Below are 24174 nucleotides of genomic sequence, written 5' to 3' on the forward strand. Positions count from 1 at the left end.
GAAATGGATTTAAATATGTCTGCAGAAAGTGCTACATACAGGGTGCCAATACCTTAATTACTCTCTGTTGAGATGGTGGTAGATAATGAATGGGACTGAATGTAGTTGAGCAAGGGACAAAACAGTCTGGAATATACAGTAAAGAGAATATGACAAATTATGTATGCAAAGGTGGATGCAAGAATGAGCAAATTTTAAATGTGGAAATTGAGAGGACATTATTGGGTCAGTCATCAAGAATATTAGCAATGACATATGTAAGGGTGGCTACAAGAACACGTGAACTTTTAATGTGGAAATTAAAATGTTCGGGGATCACTCCAGTAGCTCTACTCAACAGAGGCACTGGGAGCCAAAGTTGGGTGGCACAATGCCAGGGTAATCCTATGGCCTAGGCTTGTAAAAGCTCTAGAGCCATTAGCCTAGTACACACCTATGAACCTATGTACCAGGGTTAATTAATGGATGAAGACTGTAAGATGAACTGGAGGGGAAAGAAAGTAGTGATAAAAGATTAATTCTGGGAAAGCATGGGAGCGGACTACAACACATATAGATTTAGGCCTGTTCAACCGCTTGAGAATATTTGAGGAAATTAGGAATGAAGTATGACAAATGTCTACGTGAGAGGTTATGAAAATAAATAGTCTATTAAAGATGAAAGGCAGTTAAAAGAATAGCTTAATGGATGCATAAAGATAAAAGAATTAAAGAAGAGAGAAAAGGTCATTAAGGTGTAAGTTGCAGAAATGTTATTAGTATGGCATTATCCAGTATTTGCTTTTGCCTGGGGGAATAAAGCAATGACGTATGTAGGTTATGGTCTATGGTATAGTGTTATAAAAATGGCCAGAAACAACACAGAATATCTCTAGAAATGTTAATTGCCCTGAGAGTATGCTATATTGCTGGTAAAGAGAGAAACTACTGTACAGATTAAGAGCAATGCATAAGTTAAAATCTAAGAGGGAATGTACCACTAACATTGTAAATACTTGTAAATATTTATAGTTTCTTATGGAAAGAAATAAGCCTGTTATTAAAAAATTACTTTCCTACTCAAAGCTGCCTATTCTACATTTAACCTTCTCACAGCTCATACAGAAACAAGAATGAGTTAAGTATTCAATCCCCACAACACAATATTTTCTCTGTTGTGGGACCTGCTTCCAGCTGCAACTCAAATAAATGTCATGAATTTCTTTTCAAATACTACTAATTCAGTGACCTGTCTCCACGCTGATGCCCCACACTACATCTATAATTAAATTCAAATGATTAATCATCTCTCTGTCAGACGTATCTTTTTCACGTAGACACTTAGCCCCTGCATTTTATTGTCTAATGCTATCTCCAAAAAATTCTGGATTATACTCGTATAAGCTTTTGTACTTCACATAACAAAAGATCTCTTCACTCATTATCTTCTCTTCAAACCTTCTCAACCATTTTTGCCTTTAAACTTGCATCTAAAAGCAAAGAGCTGTATATCCTTTTCCTTAAGCTGTGGAATTCAATAACAATTACTACTCTTCTGACTTAAGCGCTTTCCATTCAAAATTAAAGACATTCCTTACTTCCACGATGAACTGCTTTGGCATCTATAACTGAATGTTTTCTTCATTTCACCTGCTGACATGTAGCATTGTGTTCTTTAGTCCTAATGGTCATAGGAAGTTACTTGGCTACTGGCCCTGAGGCCCATACAGGCCTAGCCAAGAATTTAGTCCATGTTCCAACAAGTCAGCACCCTATGCCACTGTCCAGCAGGGACACAGGTTGAATCCCAGGGGTGCATTTTCTGTTCCCCATTCAGCTATCCAGGTTGCATTTAAAAAGGTTTAATGAGGTAATCTGCTTTACATGGAGAAGGAGCCTATTCCACAAAAGGGGGAGTCTCTGGGACACAAATCTGCCCCGCCAACAAGTCCTATTGATGTCACAGACCAGGATGAGGTCTCGCGTACAGGTTACTTGAGTGAAGCTTGGTTTGCGGATAGCTAGCAGTCCCATCAGGGCGGGGTCTGAGATTGCTTTGTATGCCAGAGGTCACCTTTGAGGAGACTGTAGGAGACTGAGTAGAGGGACACGACTTACAGTCTATCTGTGATGGGCAGAAACACCCTGGATTCTCTGGGTGAGGAATCTATTTATTTATTTTATTTTACATTTGTTAACCGGGCTAGTCTAGCTGGATACATATCCGTTTTCAGTAGAGGCCCGAGGAAAAAAAGCAATATACAAATGGTAAGTACATGTTTAAATTACAAGATTCAAAGTAGAGTTACAAAAAGAGAATACAGATTACATTTACAGGAATGAAAAAAATTACATAGATGTTATATAAGACAAAAGGACAAACAGGAGGTTATACAAAAAACATTGATTTCCTTATACTAATGGAAAATAGACTGGATCTGAAATCATCCTCATTACTATTAGGAATGAGAGATTTTAGAGATCTGCATAAGGAAATGGGCTAGGAGATGTGGGACTAGAAGGTATGAGATATGTAGTTAGTCAGGTTCACGACATGGACATAGCCATTGTGTGGAGAGATATTCTTTAAGGTTGTTTTTGAACTGATTGGCGAGGGGTTGTGTCTAAGGTAGTTTGGCAGGAGTTCCACGGCTTGCCAATGGAATTGAGGGCATCCCCACCTGAGTTTTAGCTTTAATGGTTAGGATCTGGGTGCTGTTGGATGATCGGAGACTATTGAGGTTAGTGTATGGAGTCAGAATGCTGCACAGGAGAGGAGTTCTATCAGGATGGTTGATTATTTTATAAGCTTTTGGCTAAGTTTGAGGAGATTAGGCAGTTCCAACCAGCCAAGGTTCCTCAGGTTAAGGCAATGGTGGGTCTCGATAAGGGAAACTGTAAATAAATCTAGCAATGTGGTTGTAGGCAAGAGAGAGCATGTTAAGTTCACGCTTATTGAGGAAAGAGAGGACCGGGGAAGCATAGAGGAGGGAAGAGAGGAGATGGGTAATGGCAAACAGTAATTTGTAGTAGTAGGAGTTAAGTTTTTAATTCTGTACATGGATCCTAGTTTTTGTTAACAGACTTTACTGTTAGGTAATGGTGTATGTCGATTTGAGCTTATGATCAAATAGTACACCTAGCAATTTGGTACTGGTGACAGGGGTTATGAGGGTCCCATTATTGGATTTAATGGAAGGTTATGTTGTTAGAGTTTGGGAGTTCTTAAACTAGGGTGAGAAGACGAAGAATAGAAATAATTTTGTTTTAGCTGGGTTGAGTAGGAGTTTCAAGTCGGTGAACCATTTTTCAACTAGTGAAAACAGTGTTGAGTGATCGCTTGGAGAGAGCAGATTAGGGTGGAGTTGTTATTATTGATGCAGGTGGATTTAGGGATGACTGATTGAAGGTCATTTATGAAGATGGAAAACAGAAGTGGCCCCAGTATCGAGCCCTGAGGAACACTCTATGGTATTAGGAGCAGTCCTGATATTCTGTTTTGCCACAGGATAGCTTGTTGCCTACCAGTGAGGGTAGGCATTGAACCAGTTTAGTGCTGGAGTGTCCAGACGAGGGGTTCGGATGTTAAGAAGAAGAAGGAGATGATGATTGACCATGCGCTTTGATAGGTCCAGAAAGAGGGCAGAGGATATGAGTTTGTTATTACGCATTTGTATTGATAGAGTCAACAAAAAAAAGGAGGGCAGTAGTTGTACTATGGTGGTGGGGAAGCGGCTGCTACTGGACAAGAGATGATTAAAGGTTAGGTAGTGAAGAAGTTGTTTGTGGATGCATCTTTCCATGATTTTCGCCTATTGGGGCAGGATTGCTATTGGTCTATAATTTGACGCTTCCATGGAGGTACCCTCTTTTGTGAGTGGAATGATATAGGAAGTCTTCCAAATGGAGGGATGTTCGGCCTCAGTTATAGTTCTATTGATAAGGATTGATATGGGGTAGGCTATAACACAGACGCACATTTAAAAGAATTGTGGTTGGTTTGAGTTTTTTAGGAGGAGCCGTATAAGAGGAAGAGACTGGCTTTAAATTGAAAGGTAGGGGGGGCCCAACACGCAGTTGCAGCAGTGGGGGGGGAGGTTAGTAGACTGACTCGGAGTTTGATAGTCTCAGTGAAGAAGGAGTTAAAAGTGTTGGCTCTCTTCTCTCATCAATTCTCTTGTTAGTGGAAGTTTTTGGGGTGGGTGCAGAAGGTTGTACCCTGGTGCAGAAAATTTCCAGAATTGTTTCTTGGATTGTTCTGGTGTTTTACTGTATTTGTTTTTTAATTTTTGAAAAGCAGTTTTAGTGGAAAGCTTAGTGTTATCTTAGTTTCATCTTTGGAGGTTTTTTTATCCATTTATCCCAGGCTTGGGAACCACGGGAAGCTAGGTAAGAGAGGGGGCTACCTGTGATACAAGGGAGAGAGATATGAATGTTAGAGTTACTAAGGTTGAAATTAGTAAGAGCAGGCTAAGACAGCTTTACTGTTAAGCCACCAAACACACGTGCACAAGACCACCAAGTTAGTAGTAGTGGGGGGCACAATGACACCTAGTATACATTTAAAAAAAACATTCAAATACTATAAATTAGCTTCAAATGACTTCATATTCATTAAATACACATTCAGATACTGTGTAATAGCTTCAAACGACTTCAGACCTAGTCGTATGGGCACAATGACACCAAGTATGCATTAAAACACATTCAGATACTGTAAAATAGCTTCAGATGACTTTGTATACATTAAATACGCATTCAGATACTGTACAATAGCTTCAAATGACATTAGACCTTAGTCGCTATGTGTTTTGATAAAAAAGATGCCAAGTGTGCATCAACAACACGAGCAAGCCTTTACGTTGGATCATTCACAGCTACAGCTGGGACAATGACATCAAGTATGCATTAAAACACATTCAGATACTATGAAATAGGTTCAGATGCCTTCGTATACATTAAATACGCATTCAGATACTGTATAATAACTTCAAATGACTTCAGACCTTAGTCGCTAATGTGTTTTGATAAAAAAGACGCCAAGTGTGCTTCAACAACACGTGCAAGCCTTTGCGTTGGATCATGCACAGCTACAGCTGGCAAGCAGGCACGCCACAGAGAAATCTAGTATCAGGAGTAGAAAAATAACACAACAGTGCAAAGCACAACGCTCCAGATCACACCCGTAGTCATTCAATAAAGGTAATTAGTCCATTTAAGAGTTACCTGTAAGCCTGGAGAGGCAACCGGGCAAGAGAAGAGACAGAACAAAATGCAGTTCAGTTTAAAATTAGCGGTGAGCCAGCAGGACTATTTGTAAACTTCCTGACGTCAGCATACACTACACCGCCAGGAGATTCGCAGGGTCTTAGAGGTAACAGTAGTTTCTAGTAGAACTCAGCACAGAGGAGTTACAAGTACAGGTCTTTATAATAATGCAGGGAAAGAAACAATTTTCCAGGCTTTATAGTATTTAAGTATTCTAGTGACAGTGCCAGGTTCCTGACTAGAACACTATAGTTCGCTATTAATACGATAATAATGCTTTGAGTTTACCCTGTGTTTTAAATAGAGTTTAGGTTGCAGGTTTTGTTTTCGTTTTGAAGGTATGTACTGGTTATAGGATTCTCTGTAGTTAGTGGTCCAGATGGGTGCAATTTCGGGTCTTGGGAACCACGGGAAGCTAGGTAAGAGAGGGGGCTACCTGTAAGCCTGGAGAGGCAACCGGGCAAGAGAAGAGACAGAACAAAATGTGGTCTTTCCAGCTGCTGTATGTACTTTGTGAGGTACATGCAGAAAGGAGCATTGTATTCAATAATCGGTCTTATAAGGGAAGAATACAGGGATGTTATGACCACCTTGTCCCTGGATGAGATACCCTTACTAATGAGGTGGGCCATGTAGAAAGCTTTCTGTACAATGGAGGCAATATGGTGGCTGGGTTCCCAAGTCCCTCACGACTGATTGTGTGCTTAGTGCCTTATTATTAATGTGATAAGTTATGGGGACATCATTCTCCCCAAAAGGGATGATGATGCATTTTTTGGCATTCAGTTTGAGGCCATGTTTCTGGCACCAGTCATTTGTTTGGGTGAGACCCTCTTGGAAGATGTCCACATCACTAGGGGAATTGGTAAAACAATCCTGGAAATATGTGAAACTTGTCTTACCCATCTTTGCAGCATTACTTACTTATACATGTACAGATCAAGTTTGCATCTAACTTGTTTAATAATGTTCAGTTATCTATACATTCTTCTTCTGGTATAAGGATAAAAAAAGCCCCTCTGATCAACACACAGACTACTTCACAAAGAAGTAAATGGAAAGAATGCATTTCTAGAGATTTTACATCTGCACAACTTTTGACATAACAGAAGCTGTATAAAAGATGACAAAAAAAAATTATGTTGGGTTTTCAACAGATGGACAAAAAACGTCAACACCAAATAGAGGAAAAAGCAACAGACAAGACTAGTAAGGTAAATACATAAGTATTTTATTCACAAAGTAATATGCATCCCAGACCGGTTTCAGCCAACAGGCTTTCCTCAGTGGGAATAAAAGTAGTTACTGATGTGAAGTGACACACATACATATATAATATGAACCATCCAATAGGATTCTTCCCAAAATTCAAATAGTTTCCTATATGAAAAATAAAAAGAGAATAAAAGGTTATACAATAAGACAACATAATTAATGATAATATATGTAATGTGAATGGTAACCATAGTTACTGAAAACAAACAGAAATAAAAATAAAACACATAATTTTACAGATGGTCATTCAAACCAGGTGAAAACAAAGCACCCAGTTTAATGATCCAGTACTTCTCTTTTTTGTAGGGATTGAGTGCCAACCTTGTTTATTGGATCTGTCACCAAGAATCCTGTCAATAATGGTGAATTGGAATCTGGCTGAATTGTGGTGTAGGCAATGTCTATATAGAGCGTTGGTCTCTCTTGGTTCGTATGCCACTACGATGCTCAGACATATGCAGACGAAGTGGTTGTGATGTTTGTCCAGTATAAAAAGAACCACATGTGCATGTTGCAATATACACCACCCAATCGCTGTTACAGTTACCAAACATTTTTATATCATATTTCCTGTCAGTGTTTTTGCTAGTAAACTGGATGTGAAAATAAATTAACACGATGAACAATGACCACAACTGTAAGTGCCCCATAATCTATCACCTATCATAGTTAGTTGATGATGTATAGCTCCAGCCGAGCTAACCCTTTTAAAATGAGAAAAAAAGGAACCAAGTTGTCCTACATCTTCTAGATCCATACTTACAAGTATCACCAATCAAAGGTGTAAGTTCATCATTAGCAGTAAGAATGTTCCAATGCTTGGACATAACATTTCTGATTAAGTTAATGTTTCGTCCAAATGTGGTAATGAACCGAATGGAATCATCCTGTTCAGTATGGGTTGCATCACGATATGTGAGAAGTGAAGTTCTAGTTGAGTTGGAGACAACCCGTCAAGCACCCTGGATGTCAGGCTCATTGTATCCCCTAGCTGTGAACCTATTAACCAGATCTTGTTGGGATTCTTCATATTCATTTTCTGAGGAACAAATTCTATGAATCCTGAGGAACTGAGATTTGGATATGTTTCGAATGATGTGGTTGAGGTGCATACTGGTGGCATGTCATAGGTTGTTATATTGGGGATATTTGCAAAATGTTTTGCTTTGTAAAGTATTGTCTGTATTCCGAGTTATGGTGACATCCAAAAAATTGATCTCAGTCCGACTGCAAGTTAAAGTGAATTTTATGCCCCATTTGTTCTGATTTAGATACAATACAAATTCCGCCAGATACTCCTCATCCGAACGCCAAACCAACCAACAATCATCCAGATACCTATGCCAAATATCCAGTTCCTCAAGATATAAGTTGTGTGTGGAATTATAAATAAGATGTTCCTCAACGTATCCCATGAAAAGGTCTGCATATTGTTTGTGTCTTTTGGCTTTTCCCGGTTAGGGGTCGCCACAGCGGAACTCCGGTCCACTAATGATTGGCAGTTGATTTTTACATACCGGCTTGCCAGCCCTGATGCACAACCTTCAACTAAGGTACGCCCATTCACGCACATCGCCATGCAGAAGATGCTCTAGCTGAGAATCGAACCGGACAGCGTCTTACTGTGAGGCAACAACGCTACCGCAGCACCACCACCATGAAAAGGTCTGCATATATGGGAGCAAAAGAAGCTCCCATAGCAGTGCCTTTGAGTTGTCAATAACATTCACCCTGAAAATGGAATACATTTTTGTTCAGGACATGCTCTGCCATACAAACGAAGAGTGTATTGAAGCCCACCGGATATAGTTGGGCTTTTTCCAGCCAAAAATTAAGGGCTTCCAATCCAGCCCATTGTGGTATATTAGTGTATAAGGCTTTGACATCCAAGGTGCATAATAGCCAGTCAGGTTCCAATTGACTGTCAGAAATTATTTGTAAAAATTGTGTGGTGTCCTGTATTCTGGCACGAATAAAACCAAGTAGTGGTTTGAGATACAATGTAAGGAACTCAGACAGTGGTTCAGTCAAAGAACCCATACCTGAAACAATCAGTCTTTAGGGTGTTTACTAAGGCATTTGTGTATCTTGGGCAAAAGATATAATGTTTCTGAGGATCATTTACCGTAAGGTACGTCTTCACCGTATCCAGAATGATACCCTCCGAGACAGCCAGATCCAAGAAATCATCAATTTTCCGCTTAAAGCTCGGTGTGGGGTCAATAGGCATCTTCATTTAGTGGGAAGGGTTGGACAACTGTCCATTTCCCTCCCCCAGATAATATGTGTCCATGATAACTATGGCCCCACCCTTCTCAGTCATGGCAATGTTTTTGTTATCGCTTGGTTGTTGCAATGCCTGTTGTTCATTGGTAGAAAGACTGTGTTTCAAAGGGACAAACTGATCTAGCTTGAAATTTATGTCCCTAAGTAGTGCCTGTTGGAAAACAGCTACATTACGGTTCATGGGTGGTACAAAATTGGATTTATGAAATTTAAACTCATTAGATCTTTGAGAGTTTGATCTAGACCCAAAGAAAAGTTTAAGGTTAATCTTGCAACAAAAGTCATTAATATCATTCACTATATCCGATTCATCCACAAAACCCAGGAACAAAGTTCAGACCTTTATTCAAAAGTTTCTTTTGATCATCTGTTAAAACAGTTTTAGAAATGTTCAAAATGTTACAATCTACTGTCTCATAAATGTTTGTAAAAGGCCCTCGATTGTATCTATCTTTGTGCCTGCTATGTTTTCTCCCACCCCTCCTCCTAATGCGTTTAAAGGATGGGTCTGATTTTTAGATTTTTTTAGAAACTGGGGATTCCATAGTGTTAGTCCCTTCAGTGTCTGTAGTGGAGCAGTCATCCGCTGATGTACTGCTGTATGTGTGGGACCCCTTCAATATTGATCTGAGTTTTTCTGTCCCTACCAAAGTTCTGTCTGGTATCCATAAATCTGACATTTTTAGTAGTGTCAACAGGTCGTCCCCTCTGGAATTCGGTTAAATCCCTGTTAAATTTTTTTATTTTTTTATCCTTAAACTTTAGCTTGCAATTGGTCTGAGATCAATTTTTTGGATGTCACCATAACTTGGAATCCAGACGATACTTTGCAAAGCAAAACATTTCACAAATATCCCAATATAACAACCTATTACATGCCACCAGTATGCACCCCAACCACATCATTCGAAATATACCCAAATCTCAGTTCCTCAGGATTCATAGAATTTGTTCCTCAGAAAATGAATATGAAGAATCTCAACAAGATCTGGTTAATAGGTTAAGAGCTAGGGGATACAATGAGCCTGACATCCAGGGTGCTCGAGAGGTTGCCTCCAACTCAACTAGAACTTCACTTCTCACATATCGTGATAAAACCCATACTGAATAGGATGATTCCATTCAGTTCACTACCACATTTGGACGAAACATTTACTTAATCAGAAATGTTATGTCCAAGCATTGGAACATTCTTACTGCTAATGATGAACTTACACCTTTGATTGGTGATACCTGTAAGTATGGATATAGAAGAGGTAGGACACTTGGTTCCTTTTTTTCTCATTTTAAAAGGGTTAGCTCGGCTGGAGCTATACATCATCAACTAACTATGACAGGCGATAGATTATGGGGCACTTACAATTGTGGTCATTGTTTACCATGTTCCTTTATTTTCACATCCAGTTTACCACCAAAACACTGACAGGATATATGATATAAATTTTTTTGGTAACTGTAACAGCGATTGGGTGGTGTATATTGCAACATGCACATGTGGTTCTTTTTATGTTGGACAAACATCACGACCACTTTGTCTGCGTATGTCTGAGCATCGTAGTGACATACGAACCAAGAGAGGGACCAAAGCTCTATACAGACATTGCCTACACCACAATTCAGCCACATTCCAGTTCACCATTATTGACAGGATTCTTGGTGACAGATCCAATAAACAAGGTTGGCACTCAATCCTTACAAAAAAAGAGAAGTATTGGATCATTAAACTGGGTGCTTTGTTTTCACCTGGTTTGAATGACCATCTGTAAAATTATGTTTTATTTTTATTTCTGTTTGTTTTCAGTAACTATGGTTACTATTCACATCACATATATTATCATTAACAATGTTGTCTTATTGTATAACTTTCCATTCTCTTTTTATTTTTCATACAGGAAATGATTTGAATTTTGGGAAGAATCCTATTGGATGGTTCATGTTATATATGTATGTGTGTCACTTCACATCAGTAACTACTTTTATTCCCACTGAGGAAAGCCTGTTGGCTGAAACTGGTGTGGAATGCATATTACTTTGTGAATAAAATACTTATGTATTTACCTGACTAGTCTTGTCTGGTGCTTTTCACTGTATTTGGTGCTGGCGTTTTTTGTCTACTTGTACCAGTTCCTGCCGTGCACCTGGTCCTACTTGCAGAGGGTTTTTTTCTTGACTTTGTTTTCAACAGATAACCATGGTGGAACATAAGGTTTACCTGTGGAAGAAAGGGAGGACAGCATAATAAAAACTTTAATTCTTCTGAAGTTTTTGAAATGTAACAGGACAGTATATTTCCGAGAAAGAAGCATGAATCGCCATATTCATTAGGAAATGGGGGAGCACATAAATTCTGCAAAAAATGACAGAAATAAATGGCCAAGACTGCCTAACAGTACTGGTGTTGTGTACAGGTTATATAAGGAAGTAGTTTTTAATGACACGACATCTGTTTGGATAAGACAGTGGCATGTAATAAATAATGAGCTTCAAGGTTGAGTGGGACAGCAGATGTGGCATTACCAGAAAATTTGGGGAAAGAAGCCTTCAGAGGGTTAACTGCAATATCTGGGCAATTTGATGTACAGTTACATCTTTATCACTGGCAATGCAAAATGATACTGATGGACCTAGCGTTGAAATATTGTACAAAGGATTAGTTCAGCTATAATCCACTCTGTCTCTCTGATTCCCTCTCTGAGGGAGGAGTTAAGATGCCTTGTTGAAGTTTCAAGTAATTTATTCAGTTAAGATGGTAGATGGATGAGTGTTCTTGTTAGCCCTGTCACTCTCTGGGTCACAGGTGGGATACCAGACCTGACAAGTTTTCTGGACTACCTCTGTTTTTTACCATTAAAATATTTGGGGAGAATTACGGGAAACTAAATGCATATGCGCAGGCTCTGCAGTAGTTAAGTACTTACTTCTACAATGAGAAGGTTGATCAGTCCCAAAGAAACTGGCAGTATCCAGGTGGAATCAGGTAATGTCAGGTTAGGAAACCAAAGAGTGCCGCCAACTGCAAGATCTGTCTGAATAGCTGAAAATATACAAGAGAAATAATTAAAACAAGGAATTACACTAAACGAAAATGGCCACTTAACAGTAATGTCACAGGTTCTGAGTGAAAAACATTCAATGGATCAGTGTACTTTTCCTTTTCTTAAACAAGTAAATTATCATATGTAAAAATAGATTATTAGCATTTTATAAACCAAGTTAAAGATGCTATTACAGCCAATCTAAATCATTATTCAGTGAACATTAAATGAAATAATACTATATGAAATGCATTTGTGACAGAGAAAACGACTTCTTTTGTGGAAGGGAAAGTAATGAACTAACATTCTAAAGACTCGGATTCAGAAGTGTACAAGAGTTTTCTGGTACCTGATGAACCTTCAGCAGAAACTAGTTATGTTAATGGACTAATGATTGCAGTCATGTATTTCTAATTCCTCTCAAAAGAAAAAGGAACTGCAGAAGGAGAAATGGTACACCAGTCCTAGAGAACAACTTCAGGCACAGAAGGACAAAGCTAAATGGTGCAAGAAAGCATGCCAACATAACAATCCAAAGAAAGTATGCTGGGGGATCCGGAAAATATACATATTTAGGAAACTAGGTTACAACCAGTAGCCTCAAAAATTGTAACATTTCAAATTCTAGCTTTTGGATAACACTCACAATATCCTGCATAACTATAAATGAGTACCAGAAGCATTATTCCCAGTAATCACCATTTAAGATTTAACTATGAAACCAAACCCAGGTTAAGAAAATTGCATCTCAAACAAGCCTCAGTAGATATGGTAGATAGCCCAGACTTGAAAAAGACCAAAACCTGCTGATGAAATATACAGTATGAACACAGTGGGATTATGTGTATTGGAGACTATAGAAAATGGAGTGTAAAAGGGAAAGAACAAGAGGGGGTGAGAATAAAACTTCTAATCCCAAGTTTAGAGCAAAGGAGACAATGCAGCCCGTAAATATATAATGGAAACAGTGATTGTTCTTTTTCATGTGAAAGCATGTTATTTTCACACTGTCATTTTCTCAACTAACAAGTCAGTTTAGCCTTAAAATTATGCTTTATCCTTAATTTTTATCTTAACATTCTACTAGAAAAGTATGGGGACAAAGACAATAAAAAGTATTTTAGGAAATTATCATAGTTACAGTTATTTGCCTATATTCCCTGTTCCTGTTGCAGTAATGATTTTTGGGAACCTCTGCCAAAGAAGGTCCAACTGCTGGCTGAACTTTCAGGCTTTTTCATCCTTCCCTCTTCACTGAGCAGATTATGTCCCGCAATGATGTCATGGCATCTGTAATATAAGAGGGACCTCAGTCCACATAATCTTCAGTTCTTTCTTTCTTTCTTGCCTTGGCAGGGTGGATTGTAGTGGTATGATAACAGAGCACTAGCTCCCCTGGTGCTAGTGATTCCTGGGAAGTAGTCTAACTAGAAGCCCCCCCCTCCCCAAACTGCTTCTCCAAATTCTAAGTCAATCCTGGGGATGGAAGGCATCTGGCTATGGCAGAAGAGATGGAAAGCGACTAGCTTGCCCACCAGTACTCACAGATGCCCAACAGATCTGAGGAATGAGGGGGCACTGCACCAGTGAATGTATTTTAACATTGGCTATTATGTTAAGTATGCACTATAGTATGTTTATCATACAGATCACTGCAGTACTGACTCAGGAGAAGTCTCCTACAGCTTACAGGTCCATGGGTGGCTAGCCCTTAAAGAGGGGCATGATGGCAAGAGTTCCTGAAGGACAGCTGTGAAAAACCCTGCCCTGGCCCTGGACAGTACAACTATACTATAATGCTTACAAAATGTATGAAGAGATGATCTAGTGCCTGCTTCCTGAAAGGACTGCATATTATCCTCACTAAAGATCACAGTGGAGCCAACAGCAGCTCTAGAGGAATGGGCTCTGACATGCCCATGGAGAGTCTAGAAGATGTGGTGGGCTAGCCATTGGGACAGGGTCTGTTTGCAAACTCGTTTACCCCTTCCCACGCTTAGCAAATGAAATGAACAACCAAACAGACTTTCTGTTTTACTTAGTTCTGTATAGGTAAAATCTCCCTTGCCCTTGGACTTAATGTAGGATTATTTCCCTCTTGGTCTGGGGTTCATAGGTATGTACTAGGCTAATGGCCCTGGAGCCTTTTCAAGCCTAGCCCATAGAAGTGCCCTGGCATCGTACTGCCCGACGTTAGTTCCCAGTGAATCTTTCAAGTAGAGCCACTGGAGTGATCCCCGGGGTTTACTTTCTATTTCCCATCCACTCATCAAGATTTCTCTTGAAGAGGGCCAGTGAGGTGCTCTGCTTGACATGTATGGGAAGTCTATTCCAGAGCATGGGCAGTCTCTGGGTTATGAACCTGTCCCTCCAGCATGTTCTGTTAATTGTGGAAATGAGGTTGAGGTCTCTGAAGCGTGTGGTACAGAGGGACTGGGATTTCTTTGTAGCATTTCTAACAGAGCTGGGTCAGACATGGCTTTGTAAGTAAAGTAGAGATCGCCTGATAGTAGACGATATGAGACAGAGAATAGCTGGAGTTTTTTTGAGTCTGTCCATGTAAGACATGTGTTTAAGGCCTAGGATCCTCTTCGTGAGATACTTTTGTGGCCTTTCCACCTGTTGCATGTGTCTAGTGAGGTACATGCCAAATGGGGGGTAATGGAAAAATACATTCAATGACCATTCTGTTATCACCTTGGCATGAAAGTTAGATTAGCACGTAGAGAGACCATATAATTTCATGAAAATGAAAAAGGGTTCTTTGCATATGAGGGCCTGCAGCTCAAATGACATTCCATCAGAAGTAACTGACGTGAAGAAGGAAGCTTTACAGGAAAACGTATGGGGGGGTGCGGAAGCAGACAGTTCAAACTGAGAAAGGTAATTTTTTCAAAATTGTAACTTGGGTCCCAAGGCAGAGTAATCTTTCTCTGAGGGGAGATCAAAAATGTAGACAAGATGAACGTAAGATATTTCAGTTTTGTAAAGGTTTGACAGGTATGTAAGGATCAAGGACATTTGTGCTATATTTCTGGTCCTGACCTTTTCTGATACCCCAAAAGGAGAATCTTTACCAGTTACTTTAGTAAGATTTCCCTGTGTTTGCTTTCCTAGACTCCCTTAGAACAGGGAACACACCCTCAGAGCATATGCCTAAAGGGGGTGAGAGCTAAATTATCTAAGCTGTCAGCTTTAGAGTCTTTAGGATGGGATGTACAAGTGACCCATTGTTCTGAGTCAATAGGTCCATATGTTGAGGCAAAAGATTTTTTTTCTTGAACTTGTTGATCAGGGATAGAGCACTAATCACAATAAACTTATGTCAGTCTCAGCCAGGGAGAGGGGAAAATACAAACAAATGTGTTACAATCAAACTATACTGCACAAAAACAATAATGTTCAAAATATGTATTGCTAACATAACTGCAGTAATAACAGAGTGCAATTGTTGAAATGAATAATGTAAGATATGAAAAGGTGGGTAAACAGAGTTAAATTCTGCCTTTAATAAGCTCAGTAGAAGGGATGAAGAAAGTTTACTCAGCCAAAAAAAGTGTTGAGAGCATTTTTGCCTCAACCTCCTTTACCTTCTGTAAGAACCTAGAGATTAAGAATATCAGAGGAAAGGTGCAGAGAAACAGACCTGCCCAAGTTAATTAGAATGCATCTGTTGCCCAAGCCCCCAGAGTGAGCATCTTGATGCAAAATTTCTTGAACTGTTTGCTTTCTGGAAAAGCAAAAAGTTATACTATTGGCACACCCCACCCTTAGACCCAGACATATGTTCCTGTGAAGCACCCACTCGTGGGTCCATTATGTCCCTTTCCACCTGTGTGCAACATAAATATCCTGACATGAAATGAAACAGGCCTTTTGGGTTAGTTGATACTCCTGGGCTTTATCTAATTGTGGCACTGCTGGTCTGTATGACGTGTGAGTGGGGTACTTCCTTGTTTTTGCTAATGTGCCACAACACTGTGGTGTTGTCTGATGTGCAACATCTCCTGTTGTCAAACAGGTTTGAATTCCTCAAATTATTGGAATGAATGCCATCATCTCCCTCTAACCTGCTGAAGTTCTTGTTCCAGGTGCCTTGGAAATTCAGTTCCACCACATTCTGCCAGTCTATGTCAGAAAAGTTTTGGTAAATGTCTATGCCTATCTTGAAGGCACTCCCTGACTGAGGTGCATCTGATGACTCAACCATAAAAACTTTTCTTGATGGAAGGTAATAGTGGAAGTGGGCAGAGTACAGAATGGGCATGCTGGCAACATCTACTCCTTAAGTACCACTTTAGCCTCCTCATGTTTTGTTATTGCTAGGGCTACCATTAAAATGGTATGAAGCCATATATCTCAGCACCATCAGGAACTTCCACAAAGTAATACATATCTGTTGCACTTTATTGTCTGGAAGTATTTTAACACAAAGGGCACGTTATCTGTTGGAAGAAAGGCTCTCTGGTTTTCTGTCCCTGCAGTGCCCCCAAAACAGGATTTGTCTTGTGAGCAATAGATTAGTTTTGGTAGGTTTAGAGAGAGAGAAACCTAACTACTGGAAATAAAGTCAGCATAAACTGCAGAACCTTCGGTATCTCTTCTAGGGAGGATGCATGAATGAGGCAATCATCCAAGTAAAAAAAAATGTGAATGCCCTTTATTATGCAGTAGACAATATCTTGAGCAATGCCCTTTGTAAACACCTTGGGTGCAGTAGACAATCTAGAGGTCTAAAAGGCAAAATGGTAATGGGTACTGCCTGCTTTAAATCTGAGGAAGTGTCTGTCCACCCATGGCTGGCCTTCGGCATAGGCGAACTAGGCAACCACCTAGGGCGCCGTACAGGCCGGCCTCAAAAGGGAGCAATTTAAGTGAATGACTTAGTTTCACATTTCTTTACTTCTTTTCCAATTTTCACTGCCGCTGGCCTGTACTGTAGGCTAGCAATTGTGCCCTCCCCCACTTCGTAGTACAAAGCATGAATTTCCACAATACATAGGACAGCCCCCTACTATGTTCTTCCATTCCCTCCCCCTGCATCTATGTGATGAATCTGAGTGCTACTCTTGTTGAGCATCCAATCAGTGATGCTTTCATACCACTGACATCCCTGTCTACTGCTCCAAACTGAGTATATATAACTCAGCTCATGCCCGCCTCTCGTTCCTTTCTTCATTGACGAGATACAGGCGGGTGCATCTATTGGCTTTTGGTACTTCCTGGTTGTAATCTCTGGACGTGAGTGACTCATTGGTGGTCTGGTTCTCTGCAGCACGCGGGCTACACAAACAGTGGTTTTGGGATTTTTGTTTTGTGCCTTCATGCTTGGTTCATTTGCTTTTGCTTGGCTAAGGTAAGTCGGGTTCCGGGGAATATGTGTTCACTCACAACTTCTTCAAACTTCGGTTATGATCGTTAGGGTCGGGGAATCTCATTTTTAGACAAGGGCTCAAAAATGGGGACTTTTATTTTAATATTGCTCTGACAAACTTTGAAAGTTGTTAGAATATAAACTTTTGCATTATTAACGTGGCTTTTCTAGAAGAAATAATGTTAAACTCAAATGGCTATATGAGAAGCAAACCAAGTTATTAGGCAAAAATCTGGAGAGTTGAGAGGTACGTACTGTGAGAATAAAATCGATTTTGAGGGGCTACATTCGTTTGCTCAGTAATGTTTACATTGCGGTAGTCTGTGGGGGAACTCAGATAAAAAAAAATCAGATTAAGCTAAGCCTAATACCATGCAAACAGTGTTACCTTCTGCTGTGATTATCAGTGTACCATAGATTACAAATAAACTACCAATTCAACCAGTGTTGCTTTATCACATCTTCTAAAGTAAAAGTTGTATCATTTAAAAATGTTCCTGTTTCAAATTTTCAACTGATACATCAGAATATGCAACATAGGGATGGTTCTGGGAAATATCTTCAGTACCGTTCAACCTGTAGAGTTTTTTTCTCGGTCTTGAGTATAACGTGTAAACTGATGCAAGGAGAATAGATTACACATAATGTAAACTACATATGTCTTTCAATACAGTGGTCTTATTATAAAGCTATCCTCCCTAGTCAGAAAACGTAGGTAGCACGCTACCAGCCACGGTAGATTAACGTTGCCTTACAAAACAATGCTATTAATTTATATTCTATTACTGTCTGTCTTTAGCTAATAGTGCTAATATTTTACAAGTGTCCTTGATTTATTTCTGGCTTCATTCCTGATTTGCAGCAGTGCACTTTCTCAAGATGTTCAAGTGGGTTGATATGTTTGAAGTAATGAAAAGGTTAAAAATGTTTAAACAATTGAGTGTTTTTGTTGAACTTTAATCTTACTGTGATGGCTGCAGCTATTTGCTGTTTTATTGTATGTACTATCTGCAGATTTGGCATTAACTACCATAAGAGTAACAACTCTTCAGAAACAGTATTGTTTATAATAATGTTGCATAAGATAAGTTTAGATGGTGAACTCAAAATTGAAATGGCTGAAACAAACATTTTATTAAAGCCTAACAGCAGTAGTTATGTAATGTGTGACTGAACAGATTCTGCTTTGATTTTGTGATGTATTTGATTTTTTAATGCAGATCAATAGTATGTTAAAGCATACTTGATAGCAACATAATTATTGCTAGTGCAGCTTTTCGAAGGAGTATTTGTGATTTTACCTTCTGATTTTGTCAAAAATGCTATATTTAACTCATGCGCATTTTTTTGCTGTTTTTTGTTGGGCAATGCAGTTTTACTTGTTTTCTAATAACACATTTTTGAGTTTGAGTTTCTTTAGTGTGAATTTTTGATGCATCAGATTAGTGTCAGCTTTTATTATTATTATTTAATCCTTACTTAGCTGCTGAAAATATATAATATGCTGAAATGAAAAGACAAAGGCTGGGATTCAAAAAAAAGTATGAAAGGTGACTGGCAACTGATTCACTGATGGAAAAGCTTTTCATATTACTGCTTTCCCTACGATCATGCCACAACTTTAACCTCAGTGACATCATGGTAGTGAAAACATGACGTGTGCCTATATAATTTAATGGGCACACTGCTGTGAACGTGTGGATATGCACCTGTTAGTCTGTGGATGCAGTACTCACTCAACCTACAGTGATGTCAAGATAGACCACACTAGATTTATTCAGGTTCTGGCTTAATAAGTTTATGCAGCTTGTTTGTCTAAAAAGTGGCCCAAATAAATACTAAATTACAACAGTGTAAATGCATCATTGCACCTGATCTGGAATTAAATCAAAAGGTGCCTTAACAAAGTATTTTAAGGGTGTGCACACTTATGCAACCAGCTTATTGTACATTTTTTATTTTTTATATTTGTCCCCTAAAAGATTTGCTTTTCAACTGAATTGTAGAGGTTATAGGTCACATTAAAGGTGGGAAAAGTTTTGAAATTATTTATCGTGGTCTCATTTTTTATATCACAAAAGCCTGGCATTTTAACAGGGGTGTGTACACTTTTTATATCCACTGGAGGTATCAGAATTAATATTTTGTCCTACAATATCACTGCGACAAAAAGCTGCGAGGCCTTGTGTCATGTCCCCTTGAAATGTGATTTGTACACTGATATAAGATCACATCTCCTTTACAAGAATTAACTGGCCCAAAATACTAAAAGTACTTAAACACTGGTAATGAATAACTATCCCAAATCATTTTAACACATAATTAGAGAACTCACAAAAGCTTTCTATAAAATGTTCAATATAAGATAGAAAATGTGTGGATAAAGAATACAAGTATTAATCACATTTACACTCTGTTTATATATTTTGACTAAACTATGACTATTTTGACTAAACTATTGCAGTTTGAGATTAATATAATTGGTGGTGGTAACAACAAATATGGTTGAAACAGTAAAGTTATTTATCTGTCAATCCAAACAAATGCTGGCCAGTGGTACCTGAAAAGGTATCCCTAACAAGGTCCTAACTGTAGTGAACTGTCTGGGCAACAATTGCTCCTTTTTAACCACTGTCTGGTTAAAATAGTACTGTATGATTCCGTGCCCCTCTTGTCAATGGTTACTTTCTCTTCCATCAGAACAGGGTATACACCCACATGGTACTTTGGAGCAGTGGCAAATTAAATGTCACAATATGTGGGTGCTCATGAAACAAAGCTGAGAGTGAGCATGCGTGCACTGGAAGTTTTTTTGTGTTTAGTTTCTTAACTCTCCCTGAACTGCATTTTGAATTCAAATTTGTACTTTTAGTACCATAGTTACAGTGCAGATTTTTAGTTATTATGGTTCGAGTCTCACACTGCTCTGTTTTTAGTTTGAGTTGCTAACACTCAGAAATGCTATAACAAGCTGTTGGATGCTGCTCTGCTTTTGAGAATGACCTGTGAAGAGCATGAAGCACATCAGGGTATATAGCAATGTATTAATGTAGGCAGTCATGCACACTGCAGAGCTGATGCTACACTAGACCAAATGATAACTTCCACACGTAAACATCAATGCACCTTGCAAAAAGCAGTTAATACTGTCTTTCATGACTGTAGATAAGCTCTCTACAAGAGCAACAGATCATGCAGGTTTATTAAGGAGAACTCAGCCTTCAGTTGCAGTCTTAACTACACTACAAGGTGTATGTTACAGTATGACTGATTTTTCATGCATTTAAACACTGAAAGAACTGGAGTGACTTTTGTGGGAGTGACCCATCTGTGGGCGTGGCTCAAATAGGGGTGTTCCTTGAGTATGGTGTGGGTGGGGCTTAAGGGGCACCAGAGCAGTACTTTGCCTAGGGCGCCGTTTCAGCTAAGGCCGGCCCTGTGTCCACCCGTACTATTGGTGTGTGAAGATAGGCAGCTTTTGGGTCTAGGTTGACTGACTGAACACAAATGCTTGTAGGAAGTGGAGAGGACGAAGGCCATACAGTGTTAATGTCCTGAATTCTGCAGCTTTAAGAAATATGTTTACTTTTGACAGATTCTAACTGGGCATCCATGTTCCATCTTTTGTTGAAACTAGGAAAGAGTCTATAGTCCTAAGGACTGGAGGGATACCTGAAGTAGCATTACTGTGATAGGAACTTACTGAAAGTGTAGATATTCAAGTACAATCACTGTTGCAATTATCACTCTTTGGATAGCCTGACTTGGTGGCCTGACTAACAGCTATGCACCTCCCACCATTATGTAAGGATATCAATGGGATAAGAGTGGCATTGATCAATCCCATCTTTTGAGTTTTCTTACACTAGCAAAGGCAGCTGATAAAACTTTGGCATCAAAGTTATAGGGGACCAGGATAATCCCTTGTGCTATAAGCCATCACAGATGTTCTTGGCCTCCCTCTCTGGGAAGCAAAGCAAGGTCAAAGAAGAAGGGAGTCCCAGTAGGAAGATGAGAGGGACGGTGAAATTAGATCACATGAGTATCTACCCTAACCAAAGAGTCAACGGAGAAGAAAGATGGGAAGCTGTGAGGGAACCTGATCTGCAACAGGGACTGTACTCTCATATCTGTATTTCGGGTATACTTCAATCACAACACATATCCCAAAGTATCTCTAAAGTACACAAGAAGCTAGGATGTCTCTATCGTAGCAAATGATTCCTAACTCCTGAATCTAGAACTACCACAGCCAGAACTCATCTCCTATCATCATTACTTTATGCCTCTCTAGTTCTAACCAACATTAATAAAACCGACCTGACCAAACTCTCCATATGCTACAATAAAATAGCTTGGTTCGCAGCCAATGCTAGATCACACTCCCATCACTGCCAATCCCTACTTAAACTACACTGGTTAGAATTTCCCAATTTACTTCGCTACCACCAACTCATCACAGCTCAACAAACTCTTTACCAGGCTGACAGAACCCTTGCTCTAGCAGGCATGTTAAATTTCCACAATTCTAACAGGACACTACAATCCAGTAACAAATCCCTGATCAAAGTCAATCCATGTAAGAACAGCTCTGGAGAAGCCTTATTCTCCTACGATGCTGCAAAAGCATGGAACACCCTTTCTCCCAACCGCAGACTACAAAATCCTACAACCATATTTAAAGACCTCCTTAAATCATACCTTTATGCTAACACTCTTTGCAACTGCAAAGACCCCACCTGAATCCTCACCCCACTGTAGGCAGCTTACCCCCAAAGCCTCTGATGCTCACTTTACAATATCACCTATGTGCAGTGAATACTCTGTAAATATTATAAATATATACCTAATATATACCTACTGCTGATGCTCACTCAACGCTGTCACCCATGTGCATTGTACAATTTTTGTAAATATTGTGAATCTGTACTTATTCCTGAATACCTTAGGTACACATACTGTTCTAGTACTGTAAGGTATGTGATCTCCTGCTGCACTATTAGATTGTTATGCATTTAACTATTTTCTGCCTTATAGGGTAGCATTCTATCATATGTTAGCCAACTCCTTATTTGTAATCAGCTGTCACTCTGTAATAACCTATGTATTCACACTGCAACTTCTTGGAGGGTTTCTCCTGAGGACTCTGCTGAAAATGGACACCTGCTGTCTAGTTGGATTTATCCTGGTAAAATAAATGTTAAATAAATAAATAAAACTGTGTTATGTTCACTGTACAATTCAGTACTGCAATCATCACTCTTAGGAAGATTCCGAAACCAACATGTAGAAGATGGTTGAAGGCAATTCCTGCCCTAGCCCTACAGGTAACCCCCAGGTTGCAGTGCCTTAAGAATGTATGGACTGAGGAGCAGGTAGCTGTTTCAAGGACAGATGGACTTCTGACCCCGCTGAGGAATGCTGTGGTAGGTGCAGTGGCTCTAGTACAATGGGCTTAGACATGTCCAAGAACACATTTGTCAAGCAGAACAGCAGTAACAACTGCAATGTGCAAGACATTTACAAAGTATCTGCTTGTTGACTGTTTTTTCCCCTCTATTGACCCTTGCCAGGAACACAAACAGCTGGTCTGTTTTTCTAAACTTCTTAAGTCTTGTGTAAGTAAAATCTCTGCTGTCTATGCACCTCTATGGAAGGCACAGCTTTCTCCTCCTTGTTTTGAGGGTAAGGAAAAATACAAGTAAATAAATGACGTGATTCAGCATCAACTCTGTCACAATTTTTGGCATGAAAGAGGAATTCATGCGGAAGAACACCCTGTTCTAATGGAAAATTAATAAAGGTCCACCATCTATCAAAGCGTGTAGTTCTGAAATCCTTCTAGCATAAGTGACAGGCACCAATAAAAACATCTTCCAGTACAAGAACTGCAGAGGGCAGAAGCAGCTGGCTCAGTCTCTCTGAGACACAGTTGAGATTATATGATTGAACGATTCCCTTTCCTGGAGATCCAATAGGTAAAACCTCTCAAGAAGTGTTTATAAAGACAGCTTAGTGTACAAAGGTGGTGGGGTGCATGGCTAGGCAGAATAAGGCAGCACACGCATGAACCTCCAAGGAAGCACAAAACAGGCCAATTTTAAAAAGTCTGACTAGTGATCCAGGGTAACTGTCATATGCAGAGTATTTGGGCCTTGTTCTCTGGATGGCTAATGTTAAGTGATCAGGACCACTGCCAAGTGCATAATATTTGGGTTTTGTTCTCTGGATGGCCGATTTTAAAAGGTCAGACAAGTAATCCAGGACCATGGCCACTGCACAGTATTTGAGACAGGCTCTAGAAGCAGATTGTTTTCCATTTCACCTGCATGATTTTATTGTGTTGTGTCTTCTACATGCCATCACAATGTTAAGCATGCCTTCAAAGTGCACATGCCTATCTGGGATTAGGATGCCCAGGATGGGTGCACAAAGGGCCCTTTGTTTTGAGTGAGAAGTTTACCCACTACAGCAACACTTGCCACCTCAGCCTTGCTAGGCTGTGAAGGAGATAGAACCAGTATTGGAAGGCCAAATGTAATAGCATAATGGCATTGGCTTATCCTCTTCGATTTTAATAACATACTGGGATCAGAGATATAAGAGGAAAAGTGTAAAGAAACAGAACTGCCCATCTGAGGGAGAATGTGTCTAACTTCCAGGCCCTTGGTGTTGCTGTTCTATACACCACATAAATCTGTTCAGAGGTGACGCAAAAAGGTCTGTATCATATCTAACAAGACATCCGTTTATTATACATTCGTGAGGGTATACCTGCAATCTGCTCAGTCTGTCTGCCAACATGTTTCCTTGGGAGGGGATGTAGCCTGTTGTAAGAGTCATAACTGCTCCTTGAGTGAGCTTTTGAGCTTCCATGTTTACTTAAGCAGTCTGCATAGTACGTACGATTTGGTTGGTCCCTGTTTGCTGATATACCACATTGCAGCCTGGATGAGT

The 24174-nt window shown here is 39.6% G+C and overlaps 1 protein-coding gene across 1 annotated transcript in view; it reads right to left on the reverse strand.

The window, feature by feature from the left end:
* LOC122793301 (cytochrome c oxidase assembly protein COX18, mitochondrial-like) overlaps window positions 1-24174 on the reverse strand; it is a 672981-nt gene that overhangs the window by 381856 nt on the left and 266951 nt on the right. The window contains exon 3 of the mRNA XM_044061177.1: window positions 11727-11842. Coding sequence (XP_043917112.1) covers window positions 11727-11842 — 116 coding nt within the window. The remainder of the gene's footprint in view (window positions 1-11726; window positions 11843-24174) is intronic.

This window comes from Protopterus annectens, chromosome 2.part0, assembly GCF_019279795.1.
Source record: "Protopterus annectens isolate FY-2018-M chromosome 2.part0, PAN1.0, whole genome shotgun sequence".
NCBI lineage: Eukaryota > Metazoa > Chordata > Ceratodontiformes > Protopteridae > Protopterus > Protopterus annectens.